The 14,452-nt window shown below is 48.3% G+C and overlaps 3 protein-coding genes across 3 annotated transcripts; 2 read left to right on the top strand and 1 right to left on the bottom strand.

The window, feature by feature from the left end:
* Positions 1 to 530: 530 nt before the first annotated feature.
* On the top strand, positions 531 to 1,489 carry DFJ58DRAFT_765514 (uncharacterized protein). Its single transcript, XM_041388762.1, has 5 exons — positions 531 to 641; positions 698 to 743; positions 795 to 1,160; positions 1,215 to 1,256; positions 1,317 to 1,489. Exons 1-4 carry the CDS (start codon positions 594 to 596, stop codon positions 1,223 to 1,225), a joined length of 471 nt encoding a protein of 156 aa, XP_041248553.1. The 5' UTR covers positions 531 to 593; the 3' UTR covers positions 1,226 to 1,256; positions 1,317 to 1,489.
* A 5,633-nt stretch (positions 1,490 to 7,122) lies between these two features.
* DFJ58DRAFT_723197 (uncharacterized protein) lies at positions 7,123 to 8,678 on the bottom strand (the record flags this gene model as incomplete). Its single annotated transcript, XM_041384966.1, has 10 exons — positions 7,123 to 7,376; positions 7,431 to 7,525; positions 7,576 to 7,766; positions 7,819 to 7,872; positions 7,925 to 7,949; positions 8,009 to 8,088; positions 8,291 to 8,393; positions 8,451 to 8,485; positions 8,539 to 8,573; positions 8,627 to 8,678. 10 exons carry the CDS (start codon positions 8,676 to 8,678, stop codon positions 7,123 to 7,125), a joined length of 924 nt encoding a protein of 307 aa, XP_041248552.1.
* Positions 8,679 to 12,142: 3,464 nt separating this feature from the next.
* DFJ58DRAFT_60754 (uncharacterized protein) lies at positions 12,143 to 13,309 on the top strand. The gene is made up of 6 exons (XM_041380831.1): positions 12,143 to 12,261; positions 12,319 to 12,387; positions 12,450 to 12,497; positions 12,554 to 12,599; positions 12,652 to 13,017; positions 13,072 to 13,309. Exons 2-6 carry the CDS (start codon positions 12,355 to 12,357, stop codon positions 13,080 to 13,082), a joined length of 504 nt encoding a protein of 167 aa, XP_041248551.1. The 5' UTR covers positions 12,143 to 12,261; positions 12,319 to 12,354; the 3' UTR covers positions 13,083 to 13,309.
* The last annotated feature ends 1,143 nt before the right edge of the window (positions 13,310 to 14,452 follow it).

Raw genomic sequence — 14,452 nt, 5'->3', positions numbered from 1 at the left:
CACCCTCGCGCAATGCTGAGAAAACATGTTGCTGCTCCGTTAACAGATTGTGAGTTGGTCGATCCATCATTTTGCTCGAGCCATTCTGACTGGAGACATTGCCCATCCGTTCACAGGATGTAAGCATATCGATCCTCAGTCGAATCGGAGCATCACTGACCAATGAAATTGCTGATCCCCATTGACAGTCTGTGAGTGTGTTCATCTGCCGTTGAGTGCGAGCGTTGCTGATCGATGACATCGTTGATCCATTGACAGACGGTGAGTCTCCCCACCCCCCAATCGAGCTTCAGCCCTGCTCACCACTGACAATACTCATGCACTGACAGAATGTCAGTGTGCTGATCTTCCGTCGAGTTCGAGCTTTGCTTACGACTGAAATCGCACATCCCTTAACAGGCTGTGAGTGTTTTAATCTTCCAGTGTTGCTCACCGACGACATCGCTCATCCATCAATAGGAAGTTAGTTTCTTCTTCGTCCTTTCTTGATTTCGGGCCATGCTGACCGAAGATTTTACATATTGGCAGATTGTGGGTGTATCGATCCTCAGCAGAGGTGGACGATATTCAACTTTCCACCATGATTTGACCAGATGTTTGCGAATCATCGTGAAGAGATGGGGTCTAGGTTACTCTCTGTGGTATGTCCAATTGGTCACAGATTGTACACACATTTCTGATGTTGCGAATGTGCCAGGCCTCTGGCTCATCACCCTTGGAGAATGATGTTCAGCTCATTTCTGGTGAATTTTGAGGTTATGTTACGATGAACCTGCTTATTATTAGTCATTTAGCTGCTGTCATTATCTTCGAACATTCTTTCTACGTTTTCGACAAGCGGCGCTATCTTCAGGACAAGCAGAAGTCTGATCCTTCTTTTGATGTCGCTTGCGAGCAGTACATTGCGTCTCCACGTGCAGCTGCTGTCAAGAAAGATGTGAGGGCTGCCGCCCGCGCATATAATGAAGCTGTGAGGAGCGCTGTCTACACGAATCAAGGAAACCTGCTTGCTTGGATGGCAAAGTTACCGTTTGAACCCTTCAAGAGGAAGGCGAAAAAAGCAATTGAACGACCTCAGGAGGAGCAAGAAATCTTGTGCTCTCAGGCGGAGGGGGAGTTAATCAAGACTATTCTTGAAATCACTTTCAATAATCGCTTGCGTATGTTTAACCGTCATGTTGTGGCAACATCCCCGCTGATCTACTTGTCTTCAGCAAGACCTTAATGCAACACAACGTAGATTGTGTTCCAGTGAGGTGTGTAGATGAGATGTCGTCAGGTTGTGGCAGAAATCCCGCTAATCTGCTTGTCTTCAGCAAGACCTTAATGTTGGGCGATACAATACAATGTGAATGATGTTCCGCTTCGGAGTGGAGCTGAGGTGTCTTGGCAGTAAATGCGGTTTTCTTGAATGGTCTGTCGCAGGACGTGGAACTGTATGAAATTATTGTATGATCACGCAAATATTAATATGGCATGTGTGTTTGAAGCATGTCGGTTACCCTTAGTTGAGACAGTGGCGAGATCTACTGGGCTTGATGTACCTCTCAAGTATCCGTGGCCCGATTCACGTGCATTGAGGTTGGGTATGTTCTACGTATCAGCTTGCTCCACATCCTATCTCGACTTATCTCAATTTTTTTAAATGTCATTTCAGAGTCTCATTCTATTTCAACACATGGAACGTCCCTGACAGCGTGAATGACACCAGCTAATGGCTAAGACTGCAGTTGGTGGATAATAGCTTTCAAAATCGATGGACCGGACGCACCTTGAAAGTGGTCGTTCTTTGAGGGTCGGTGTGCAGGTTATTATAGCTCTAGATTATGAAGTCAACGGTAGATATCTCAAATGCTCATACGTTGAGTATATGCGCTCCGTGGATCCAAGGGCCTACAGTTAGAACGCCATCATTCTCAATTTCACTAAACAAACAACTATCAGCAAGCGCGCATCATGCTCCAGAGTCTAGATGCATCTTTTCAGGGGACTGAGAGATGACGCCATCGTGGAACAAAGGAGAAGCCGACTTACAAGACGTCTGCATCAGGTCCAAGGATAAATGTGCGATGCTTGATGTCACCTATGTTATGGTCTTCAGTTGGACCTCATTATCACTGTGGCCTTTTCATGCGAGTCTTATAAACAAACGAAAGCGTTTAAAGAGGACCATAGTAAGAAAGCACTTGCCTGTCTGCTCAGTCTGGCGATTGAATATCATGTGCAAGAGCTTGCTGCGGCCGACGGCAATGACGTCCATCGCTAAGTGTCAGCATCCCAAGTGTGTAATTCAAGACATGAACGAAATTTGCGATCTTTCAACGGGGTCGAGTCGTGTTGACACAAGAAATTGAAGAGCTGTTGGCAGTCAGCGTATCGATTTGCAGTCGCGCCACGCTGAGATATCCTGTGACTGCCTTCATAAGTTGGATGTGGAGGGACGGTCAAGTCTACCTTACCAGATGAAGCATGGGAGCAGAGGATGAAAAAGGTGCATGGCAGGGAGACATACCAGCTGTTGGTACTATCTGAAATAATACTCCAATCCGCCCCACAATTTCTTCCCCCACTGTCCCTTCGGCGCACCATGCTATGACAGAGGAAGTGGCAGGTATAACCATCCCCCACCGCCTGGGTGTGCCCATATTCCCAGCCACAGACGCTGACAGCATCTGATGAGGAAGGCCAGCACGAAGATGCCTGTTGTCGAGCTGATGGCGAAGGGTGTTGGCTGAGCAGCACGAACTGGATATAAGGCCCCCTTTTTCTGACTTTTGCTTATGGCGTTGGGTGTGTTTCACTGGGAATATGGGCATTGGCGCGGGCCACTCGTGGTGAGAACCTGCAGGTAGATGCTGGGAGGGCAGATGTAGGGAGATTCGAGAACTTGTACCCTCCTGTTGATGCGGAGGCTATGGTGCCGTGAGTAGTTTTTCCTTGTTAGAAGAGCTGAGTACTATTTGTTCGCGTATCGTGGGCAGCAGCAAGGGAAGCCAGGGGGCAGTAAGGGAGGACTGTGATTCCGAGGAACGAGTGAATGCTACAGGTAGCCTGCGCAGGGAGAGTAACGGAGGGCGGTCACATGTATATGGCCAGGTGTGCAGGATGCGAGAGAATGGTGGTGGGTGGACATTTGAACTGTCGAGGGTACTGCAGGACGTGGGGAGGTGATGGAGGTAGGTGCCAAGAAGGCCTGCCTGGACCTGAAAAAAACAAGTAAAGGGACAAGGGACAAAAAGCTTCCGGTACGAACCACGTTCCAACACAACACGGGTCTACAAAGTATTCGTCGCGCTCAAAATCCGAAGGATCCAAACGCCAGGCACTATCTGAAACAATACTTCCCGATGCTCAATATATTGTTCTTCCCTACCCGCGCATCACGTTCGAACGGCAACGCACGACAGCCGGATCAGTAGGTACGCCCCTCCCCCTGGTGTGTTCGTATTCCCAGCCACTGGCGGCGACGCGTCAGATGAGGACGACGAGGAAGAAGACGCGTGTTGGCGGGCTGAAGACAATGAGTGTTGGCGGAGCGGTGCGAGTTGGATGAGCCCATGCTCGCTAGCTGAAGGATATGGAATTAGGATTGTTCCATGTGGATGCGGGGGAGGCGACGGGCCATTCGTGGTGAGAGCCTGCGGTCGGATGCTCGGAGGGCGCAAGTGGGGGGAGGTTGTACCCTGCAGCGGATGTAGAGGTGTATGTGGGGCTGTTAGTGCCGTGGATTAGGCCTTGTTCGTTAGAGGAGCTAATGTATGATTGGTTTAAATATGGAGAGGGGGCTGGAGAGGTAACGCGAGGGGAGAGCCTTGGAGTGAGTTGAATTGGATGGTTGGTAGTAGTCGCTTGCGCTGGAGTTTGGGTAGGGCTATTGATTGTTGAACTCGAATGATTGGGTATGAAATGGTGCGGATGACAAGTAGGGTTGTGAATTGGGCGGGAGGGGTAGGGGTGGGTCCATGATTGGAAGACTGACTGGAGGGATAGTTAGAATGGTTGTCCATGTTGTGAGAGAGGCAGTCTGGAGATGACTCATATTACCGATCATATTTGGGCATGGGTGGGTATTGTGATTGTGAGTATGGCGGGTAATGTGGTTGGAATGGGAGGTGCTTCCAAAAACATATTGCGAGGCACGTAACGTGATGAATGGCTATTAATTGTGATGAAGACTGATTGCTGGTATTGATTATAGTATGTATAAAGTAGTTTGGGTATTACAATTGTGATGAGATGAGGAGAGACGGTATGCTGAGGTAGTGGGCTGAACTGTTGTATTGTGCCAGCGCGTTCTGTAACCGTTCCGCTTGCACGTAGGATCGATCGATCGAATTCACAGTGGTGTCCGAACCCTAACCCGAAAAAGAGAAGCAAAGAAGTCCTAGATTCGGCTTCTTCCGTTCTCACCTGCTCTCAAACCAAACCCGGTGGCCTGAAAACACCTGTCTACTTCCGTTCCACTCATGGTCCTCATCGAGTCCTATATACAATGATAAGCGATCTATAGTGGGGCTATTATAGCAGCTTATTTCACCTTTAGTCGACTGTAACCTTATTCAAATCATATCCTTGATGACATGTTACTACTAAACTTTATATCTTCAGGTCAATATTGGCTCGCTGATCTTCCCATCTAAGCTGTGTCAGACCACAGCTAAGCATGTGTTGCATCATTATCAGACCGCACAGTTTCCCTGCAACGGATCACTTCTACCACGCGACACGAACCAAATCTCACCCCGACGATCAATTCGCATATTGGCGAACTCCGCTGATTCGTAGGTACCAGGATATACATTAAATCGACCTGGTTCCTGGTACTCTCATGGCTGACCTACTTTAGCCTACTTTGCCGTATGTGCCCCACAGTAGCCCACAAGTCCTCATTTGTTCTCAACAAGTCCATGGACTCCGCGCTTCATCGCGTGCTAGCGTCATATCGGCTCACATCCGGGGTTTCGATATTTCTGGCCCTGCAGATATTCAATATGGCAGTCTAGAGCTTGCCGGATACACCTATAAACATGCCACAGACGAGGGTGTAGTCTAGAACTCTTTGTCTACAAGCTTCTTGATACCTCGCTGTTGGTGATCGATGGTTCCATGGCAGGCCCATTCAGTAACTAATCATACTTTTACGATGGCTTACCACTATAACCGATTGTCCAGGATATCCAATCGAAGCTTTGTGATTCTCACGACCATCAGTCCACTGCATCTGAAGGTACGCTTCCCTTGATCTCAGTGTTCTACTTGATGCTTATAGTAAAGATCACGCCTGGCCAAGATGACCGTTCCATTTCCATGAGTAGGCAACGTTTGTCCGTCTACGTTGCCCTCTTCTTACTACGTATATACTGTCCATCATAGGGCTTTGCCCCAACGGACAATAAGCAATTGATTTTTTTTTTAAAAAAAACCCCTTCCTGACAAGCACATTTATCAGCCATAAAAAAGTTTGGGACCAGCAAACCGATCACGATTCCTTCATATCGTCGTTCAAGCTCAGCGTTAACGTTCACTAATCACGCTTCTTTTGCCACGCTTCGAACTTTTGCAATAAACGAGGAAAGCCAGTAAAACTCAAAGTGCGTGATATCTAGGTTAAGAGAAAATTCCTTGTCTATCAGGTTTGCTTTACCTTTGCCTACCTCCGCCGCGTTGACTGGGCTGCATGTTCGATGTGTAGTGGCCTGGTGGGAAATATATCCTTCGTAGGGTCGATTACAGACTATCATTTCTCCGAGTTCGACTCATTGGGAGGTAGTAATCATGTTGTATCCAGGGAGGATAAACTAATTTGTCAGGTCTGTCAAGCTAAGCTTTTCATGGTTCAACCTCAGAACGCTAGGCAAACTACAGTGGCACGGACTATAACCTACATAGTTACGAGTGAGCACCGTCACAATCTCGTAGGTACTGCAGAAGTCAGACACCAGCAAACACACGAATCAGATAACAAAAGAAAGAATTCAAGTACTAAGAGTCTCAACCGTGTCCCATGGTTCATCCGACGTAAATCCACAGCGGGCAAACTTCCCCGAAGATCCGACACTTCTTTTGCACTGATGCTATCTGAATTGCAGTAGCTCAATCAATTGATCCAACGAATCCCGGTCCTGCGCGTTTCCGCAAGTCAATTGCCTGTCGCTACTCCTGAATCCGATATGGAGACTCCTCCGCTCATTGGTGAGTGTGATAGGACTTTGACCCGGCCAAGCTTGATGGCTCTACGAGCAATTCCTGGTTTTCCGACAGAGATACAGCGTCGGCAACACAAGAGTCAAGTCGATGATGTATTCCATGAAGCGCAGGAGCGCCGCGCAGCTGAGAGAGGACCCGTCATTCTTTTCTTGATAAAGGAGGGAGGGAGCGGACGTACGACTGCTGATACACCTCGTGAACCCATTTCACGACCCACAACACTTACTGCTATCGGCACTATGATAGGGGCTGCAGGTGCCGGCCAGGGTAGAACGCGTGCCCGCCAATAGTACCCACGATGGAGAGCCCAAATTACTGTGCATATTGGATGAGAATGAAATTAGTTCGTCATATGAAAGGCTGCCCTACAGGTTCTGTTGGCATCAGCAGTAGGTCCAACGTCCAGCTCATTGACCATGTTCGTCATCAATCCCCTGAACTCAGGGCTTGCACAAGTACTGCACGTAAGCCACGTCAGAATATGCGACAACTAATAAAGAAGAGAGAGCTATTACACCATTAGGGTCTTGAAAGTTCCACAACATTGACAATGTCAGTGTGGAGCACGTGCAGACAGTCCCACATCGAAACGGTTCTTGAATGGTATGCTCGATGTGAATGCCTTCCAGTATTCTGAAAGGACAGACGGAAGGGCTCAGTTTATGTTCGGTAATTCTAAATACAAAATCGAAACAGACTTCTCTTGCCAACCCTGACGCTGCGTAAATCACAAGATAAGAAGATTGAAGCAAGCGAGGCTCACTCTATTGATGCCTTTATTTTAAGGCCAGGATCCACTCGCTGAGCGACGGACGTCATCACCGACGCGTCGGTCCCAACATGTTTACAAACGAGTTCTTCAGTGGTTTCGGATCAAACAGGCTAGCGTCTCCTCGTGGTTTCCATTTGCTGCGCTCAAAGTTTCATTGAGGACGGAATGACAACCACAGGGAGTAAGACCCACTGGAGACCGCAACATGCGGGATATCGGAACCCTGCAAAGTTCTCTAGGGGTGCGACGCAGACCTCCTGTAGCTTGTCTTTTGTGTTTTTCTTGGCGAGTTCCTGAATGTCCGCCTTGCTCAGACCCTTGAGAGAAGACTTGTCCAGGGTTCGCTCCACGCGGTCGAGAAGAGTGTCGTATTTAGTGAAGACGGCAACAATGGGAACTTTGACCTGTGTTAGCTGTGACCTGTCGGAGCGGTAGCAATCCATTAACGTACTGTTTCCCAGCTTCCCCTCGCGCTTCGATGTGAGAAATTGCTCCACACCGGTCTCAAGTAAACGCCCGCCTGCGCGGGGTATTTCAAAGCAAAGCCTTGCATGTCGTCAGCTTGCCGTACAAACGCATTAAGACGGAGGCCCTACCAAACAGCATGCAACTGATCTTTCAAATAAGGCATTTTTCTTCGACGGTCAATGAAATCTCGGACTATTTTGAGGTTGTCTTTTTCCCCTGGTTCGAAACCTTTGCTGTCGTGGAGAACAAACTTGTTGTTCTGCGATGAGATGAACTCGTGGTCTATACTGACCTCGCCTGGCTTATCGTGCGAAGCGGTCTATCGACAGTATGAGTAGCTGTGCTTGTTGAAAGTGTCGTGCTCAACTCACCGCGTTTTGTACTCCAAATGCGCGGTTGATCAGTGAAGACTTGCCAACGCCAGTCTATTGGAAGTACCGTGTCAACACTGGCCTGAGATCAACGAAAGCCTGATACCTTTCCTATCACCAGAATTCGGAACCTTAGAAGCCCCTGGGCATCAGCTTCAAGAATCTCACTTTCACGGTGATCCAGACTCACTGAGGACACTTCCGGAATATTTCGTCGGTAGTAGGCTGGAGCTCCAGGGTTTCGTCGGAAGAAGAGAAAAGTTGCTCGGCCTGCTAATCTATGACTTAGATTTTTTCCAATACGAGACATGGAACCTTACTTCGGTTGTTGGATTCCTGGAAAGTTCGACAACGATAGTGATGTTTTATGAACCTTGTTGTATTCTGTGGATGTGAGCGTTGAATTCGTGAGCGATCATGGCCAGGGCGCCATGACTATTGTTTCACCTTGTCTTTCTCTTGCACCACATACACGGAACATGTCTTCCGGGTCGAAAACAATGTCTTCATGCTCGGTTCCATACCATCTCTTGTATCGTATGTGTAAGGAAAACGTATCCCCAGGAGAAAGTTTCCTATAATTAAACACGATAACAGCTCAGGCGGGTACAGTCGTCGGAGTCAGTCCTTACATGGGTGGAGAAAATGTCTGTCGCAAAGCCTTTTCCTGCCCCGCTTTTGATTGGCGTGGGCGACTTTCCGCAATTCAAAAGACTCCACATTCTTTTTCGAGTTACTGAAGTCGACGATGACACCTATTGGATATATTTAGTGTGATTTATGATTTCGTCGATAAAGTAACTTGTACCAGAAATGTAGAGGGGGTAGACCGGCGTTGAAGCGTCAAGGGAACTAGCCATTCTGAATCCTGATTCGAGTTGGGGAAGACTGTCCTTGGTCACGGTAGATTTATCTAGAGGCCGAGTGTGGGTCATGCATCAGCCTTGCTGAAGGGAGGTGTCCTCGTGTAGCACCCAGACCAGCTATTCACGCACACGCCCAGCTCGTTATGAAATGGAAAACATGTGGGTCAAACGGTGTGCCTGTGTCGGGCTTGGGATTGGTCGAGGGTGTATGGAGGCTTGGAGCAACCATACTAGGTGACTGATTCGAATTGAATGGTGAGTACAAAGCCACCGTGCTTCTTTAGCCGGACCAGCTGTAACTTCAAGTTAGCACCCTTTAGGCACGGACCCTGTGACCTGAGATCAAGATGGATCGATGGCTATCAGGTGCTTAGACGCCAAGCCTAACTCCTCGTGTACGGCTCACATCCATTGCCCACTGAATCTAGATGGGCTGATTTCAAGTTGAGCATTCACTGAGTTGACGCAAACTAATTTTAAATTGAACATAAACGGAAACCCAATTTGCCTTTGTAGAAATTCCGCCACCTTCGATTCGATGCAAGGACTCGTCGTGTACGCCTCATGGTAACATTGCCCACTGACTCGGAATCTAGATAGGCTTCGGGTCAGGTATTGGCAAACTGCAGTGATCGATTATAAGGCCACACCAACGCTTCTCCATCATATTTACCTTCCCCCATGGATCCTTCAGAGATCAGAAAGAAAATCGGTCGCTTTCGAATCCTCGTTATAGGAAGAGCGAATGCAGGAAAAACTACCATCCTCCAGAGAGTTTGCAACACACGGGACAACCCAGTAATCTATAACGGCGCTGGAGAAAAGGTGCGCCTCATGATGTTAGTAAGAGGCTGGTACTGATTACTGAATTATCGACATCAGATCGATGCTGCAGTTTTAACGGCGTCCAGAGAGGTAATGTTTGCGCTTAGTTGGTAGCATGAACTGACGCGTTCTCAGCGTGGAGAGCACGAAATCGAAAATGAAATGGTGTTTCAAACCAACCCAGGATTCATCTTTCACGATTCACGCGGGTTTGAAGCAGGCGGCGAATCCGAATTCGACAAGGTTAAGGAATTTATCGCGCGCCGTTCTAAAGAAGCTAGATTAACGAATCAACTCCATGCTATCTGGTAATTGCAACTCATCAATCACGACATGCGCTACCTCAAAGTTTCACCATAGGTACTGTATCCCGATGGATGAGGCAAGCAGATCATTCACAGAAGGCGAAAACAAATTTTTCTCTCAGTGTGACACTGGAAGCAGTAAGCTTTCGCACCCGACCATCGTTGATGTTCGACTGATGCACAGATTCACAATCCTCAGTTCCCGTGATGATCTTGTTCACAAAGTTTGATGCCCTCTACGACGTGGCATATGCAGAACTGAAATCGAAGGGAGCATCGATGGAGGAGGCTGAAGAACAGGCGCCGAAACATGCCAAGGAGTCGTTTGCTAACGGTCCACAACTGAAGTTTTTCAACAATGTCCGATGGCCTCCAAAATGCCATGTATGCCTTCCTGGTAAGCCGGTTTATGGTTGAGTTGCTCTACCTGATGACCGTTGATCCATTAGACATGGACAAAGATGATGCAGATTGCAGATCACTCATCGAACGCACGGCTGGAATTCTGGATAGTGAGGTACTACAGCAATTATTCGTCTCGACCCAGCAGACCAACTTGGAACTCTGTATGAAATATGCAGTTGAGAGGTAACTACCCATGGCTTCATTTACCTGCCGCAAGCGTTCGCGACTGATATTTTCCAGAACACTCCCAGGACTTTTTGACTCTGCTAAGAAAACGGGTCGTGAGGAGATAATAGGAAAATTAGGCGTCTGGTTTCCACATCTCTTGGTAAGATTATCAGAAAGTTTGAAGGTTGCTCTCATTAACATTGGGTGTTTACTTGCAGGTAGTACGTCTGTTAATCCTCTTTCGAGCTCGAGCCATGCTGATCCAAGTCATTGCCCACTGTTCGCAGAGAGTGAGTGTCTTGATCCTCCTTCGAGCTCGAGCCATGCTGATCCAAGTCATTGCCCACTGTTCGCAGTATGTGAGTGTCTTGATCCTCCTTCGAGCTCGAGCCATGCTGATCCAAGTCATTGCCCACTGTTCGCAGAGAGTGAGTGTCTTGATCCTCCTTCGAGCTCGAGCCATGCTGATCCAAGTCATTGCCCACTGTTCGCAGGATGTGAGTGTCTTGATCCTCCTTCGAGCTCGAGCCATGCTGATCCAAGTCATTGCCCACTGTTCGCAGGGTGTGAGTGTCTTGATCCTCCTTCGAGCTCGAGCCATGCTGATCCAAGTCATTGCCCACTGTTCGCAGGTCGTGAGTGTCTTGATCCTCCTTCGAGCTCGAGCCATGCTGATCCAAGTCATTGCCCACTGTTCGCAGAGAGTGAGTGTCTTGATCCTCCTTCGAGCTCGAGCCATGCTGATCCAAGTCATTGCCCACTGTTCGCAGAGAGTGAGTGTCTTGATCCTCCTTCGAGCTCGAGCCATGCTGATCCAAGTCATTGCCCACTGTTCGCAGGATGTGAGTGTCTTGATCCTCCTTCGAGCTCGAGCCATGCTGATCCAAGTCATTGCCCACTGTTCGCAGGGTGTGAGTGTCTTGATCCTCCTTCGAGCTCGAGCCATGCTGATCCAAGTCATTGCCCACTGTTCGCAGGTCGTGAGTGTCTTGATCCTCCTTCGAGCTCGAGCCATGCTGATCCAAGTCATTGCCCACTGTTCGCAGGATGTGAGTGTCTTGATCCTCCTTCGAGCTCGAGCCATGCTGATCCAAGTCATTGCCCACTGTTCGCAGAGAGTGAGTGTCTTGATCCTCCTTCGAGCTCGAGCCATGCTGATCCAAGTCATTGCCCACTGTTCGCAGAGAGTGAGTGTCTTGATCCTCCTTCGAGCTCGAGCCATGCTGATCCAAGTCATTGCCCACTGTTCGCAGAGAGTGAGTGTCTTGATCTTCTATCAAGTTCGGGCATTCCTGATCAAAGCATTTGATAATATCTTCAGGAGGTCAGTACATTGATCCTCTACCGACCTTGAGCTACTAACCGACGACATCGTTGATCCATTGACAGCTTGTGAGTGCGATCATCCATTGTCGACCTCCTGCCTTGCTCACCGATGCAATCATTGATCCATTGTCAGGGTGTGGGTGTACTCATTCTCTGTCACCCTCGCGCAATGCTGACCAAAAATGTTGCTGCTCCGTTAACAGATTGTGAGTTGGTCGATCCATCATTGTGCTCGAGCCATTCTGACTGAAGACATCGCCCATCCGTTCACAGGGTGTAAGCACATCGATCCTCAGTCGAATTGGAGCATCACTGACCAATGAAATTACCGATCCCCATTGACAGCCCGTGAGTGTGTTCATCTGCCGTTGAGTGCGGGCGTTGCTGATCGATGACATCGTTGATCCATTGACAGGGCGTGAGTCTCTTCACCCCCAATCGAGCTTCAGCACTGACAATACTCACGCACTGACAGAAAGTTAGTGTGCTGATCTTCTGTCGAGTTCGAGCTTTGCTTACGACTGAAATCGCACATCCCTTGACAGACTGTGAGTGTTTTAATCTTCCAGTGTTACTCACCGACGACATTGCTCATCCATCAATAGGAAGTTGGTTTCTTCGTCCATCCTTGATTTCGGGCCATGCTGACCGAATATTTTACACATTGGCAGAATGTGGGTGTATCGATCCTCAGCAGAGGTGGACGATATTCAACTTTCTACCATAATTTGACCAGTTGTATAAGAATCATCGTGAAGAGATGGGGTCTAGGTTACTCTCTGTGGTATGTCCAATTGGTCACTGATTGTACACACATTTCTGATGTTGCGAATGTGCCAGGCCTCTGGCTCATCACCCTTGGAGGATAATGTTCAGCTCATTTCTGGTGATTTTCGAAGCTACGTTGCAATGAACCTGCTTATTATTTGATCCTTTAGCTGTTGTCATTATCTTCGAACATTCTTTCTACGTTTTCGACAAGAGACGCTATCTTCAGGACAAGCAGGAGTCTGTTCCCTCTTTTTATGCCGCTCTGGAGCAGTACATTGCGTCTCCGCATGCAGCTGTTGTCAGGGAAGGTGTGAGCGCTGCCGTCCAGGCATATGAAGAAGCTGTGACTACTGCCACCCACGCATATGAAGAAGCTGTGAGGACCTTGCCTACTTGGAAGGCGAAGTTACCGTTTGAACGCTTCAAGAGGAAGGCTGCACGCCCTCATGAGAAGGAGAAAGAATCTTTGTGTTCTCAGGCGAAGGCGGAGTTAACCAATACTATTCTTGAAATCACTCTAAATCATCGCCTGCGTATGTTTCACCCTCATGTTGTGACAGAAATCCCACTGATCCGCTTGTCTCCAGCAAGACCTTAATGTTGGGCAATGCAACCCAACATCAACGATGTTCTGGTCCGGAGGGAAGTTGAGGCGTCTCTGCAGTGAATGCAGTTTACTTGAATGGTCTGTCGAGGTAGATTCAGGATGTAGAACTGTACGAAATGGTTGTATGATCGCGCAATATGGTGCTTTGTCCGGTATGGCGTATACGTATCTGGTGAATGTCAGTCTCCCTCAGTCGAGACAGTGGCGAGAACTACTGCGCTTGATGTACCTCTCAAGCATCTGTGGTTTGATTTCAAGCGCATCAAGGCTGGATATGTTCTGCTCCATAGCCTGTCTCAACTTGCGTAACTCTTTCTAAAAAGAAATCTCGTTGATTGGCATTCTAACCCCACACTCTATGTAGACACATGGGATTGAACGTTCCTAACAACGTCAGTGACTCCAGCTGGTGGTTGATATATAAGATCTCTGAAAAGACCTGGCTGTAAGCGGAAGATGGCCTTCAAGCTCAATGGACCTCGAACAGCGGACACACCTTGAAAATCTCTAGCTTGCGTTCCTTAAGGAACAGCGTGCAATATGCATGTGGTCATAGCTCCCGGTTATGAAGTTTTATAAGATGGATGCATTATCTGTTATACATTCAGCGTTGGTTACTGCTCTACATGCCACGGTTAAAATCCAAAATCCATTCAAGTTCTCGACGATCGCGCGGATCATAACCTGGAGTCTAGATGTATTTTCTCGAGTGACTGATAGACGACGACGTCGTGGAACAAAGGAGAAAGCGACTTACAGGATGTCGGCATCGAGTCGATGGAGAATTTTGCAGCGCTGGATGTTGCCTATACTATGGTCTGCAGTTAGACCTTACTGTTTCATGCGTGTCTTATAAGCATGCGAGCGTGTCGAAGTATAACGACTGAATCCCGTGTCTATGAGCTTGCTGCGACCGATGACAGTGGCGCCCATAGCTTAAATTCAGGATCCTGTGCAATTCAGGGCATCAACGAAATTGTCGATCCCTCAGTCATGCCGAGACAGGGAATTGAAGAGCTGTTGGTAGTGAGCGTATCGATTCGCACTCGCACCACACTGAAAGTCTCGAAAGGGAAGGCGTTGATCACGACCGTCCTCATAAGCCGGACACATAATGGAGGGACAGTCAAGTCTGCCTTATACGATGAGAACGGAAGTACATGGAGGATGGAAAAGGTGCATGGCTGGGAGACATACTAGTGGCTGTTGGTGCCTCCAAAACAACATTCCCAATCCTCACCACAACTTTTCCCTCTCTTGTCCCTTCGGCACACCATGCTACTACAGCTGAAGCAACAGGTAAGCACAGCATCCATATTCCCGGCCCCGGGTGATCACGCATCTGATGAGGAGGACAAGCA

Source organism: Suillus subalutaceus (genome assembly GCF_016647625.1).
Source record: "Suillus subalutaceus strain FC151 chromosome Unknown DFJ58scaffold_12, whole genome shotgun sequence".
NCBI classification, from domain to species: domain Eukaryota; kingdom Fungi; phylum Basidiomycota; class Agaricomycetes; order Boletales; family Suillaceae; genus Suillus; species Suillus subalutaceus.
Note: the sequence above shows the minus strand (reverse complement) of the source record. Positions and strands in the feature narration are given on the sequence as shown.

Excerpts from the sequence above, each read along its gene's own strand:
- DFJ58DRAFT_765514 (XM_041388762.1), top strand. The coding sequence starts at position 594 with ATGTTTGCGAATCATCGTGAAGAGATGGGGTCTAGGTTACTCTCTGTG. Across the intron at positions 642-697 it reads GGTCTAGGTTACTCTCTGTG|GCCTCTGGCTCATCACCCTT; the intron begins GTATGTCCAATT and ends CGAATGTGCCAG. Across the intron at positions 744-794 it reads TGATGTTCAGCTCATTTCTG|CTGCTGTCATTATCTTCGAA; the intron begins GTGAATTTTGAG and ends TTAGTCATTTAG.
- DFJ58DRAFT_60754 (XM_041380831.1), top strand. The coding sequence starts at position 12,355 with ATGCTGACCGAATATTTTACACATTGGCAGAAT. Across the intron at positions 12,388-12,449 it reads ATTTTACACATTGGCAGAAT|TTGTATAAGAATCATCGTGA; the intron begins GTGGGTGTATCG and ends TAATTTGACCAG. Across the intron at positions 12,498-12,553 it reads GGTCTAGGTTACTCTCTGTG|GCCTCTGGCTCATCACCCTT; the intron begins GTATGTCCAATT and ends CGAATGTGCCAG.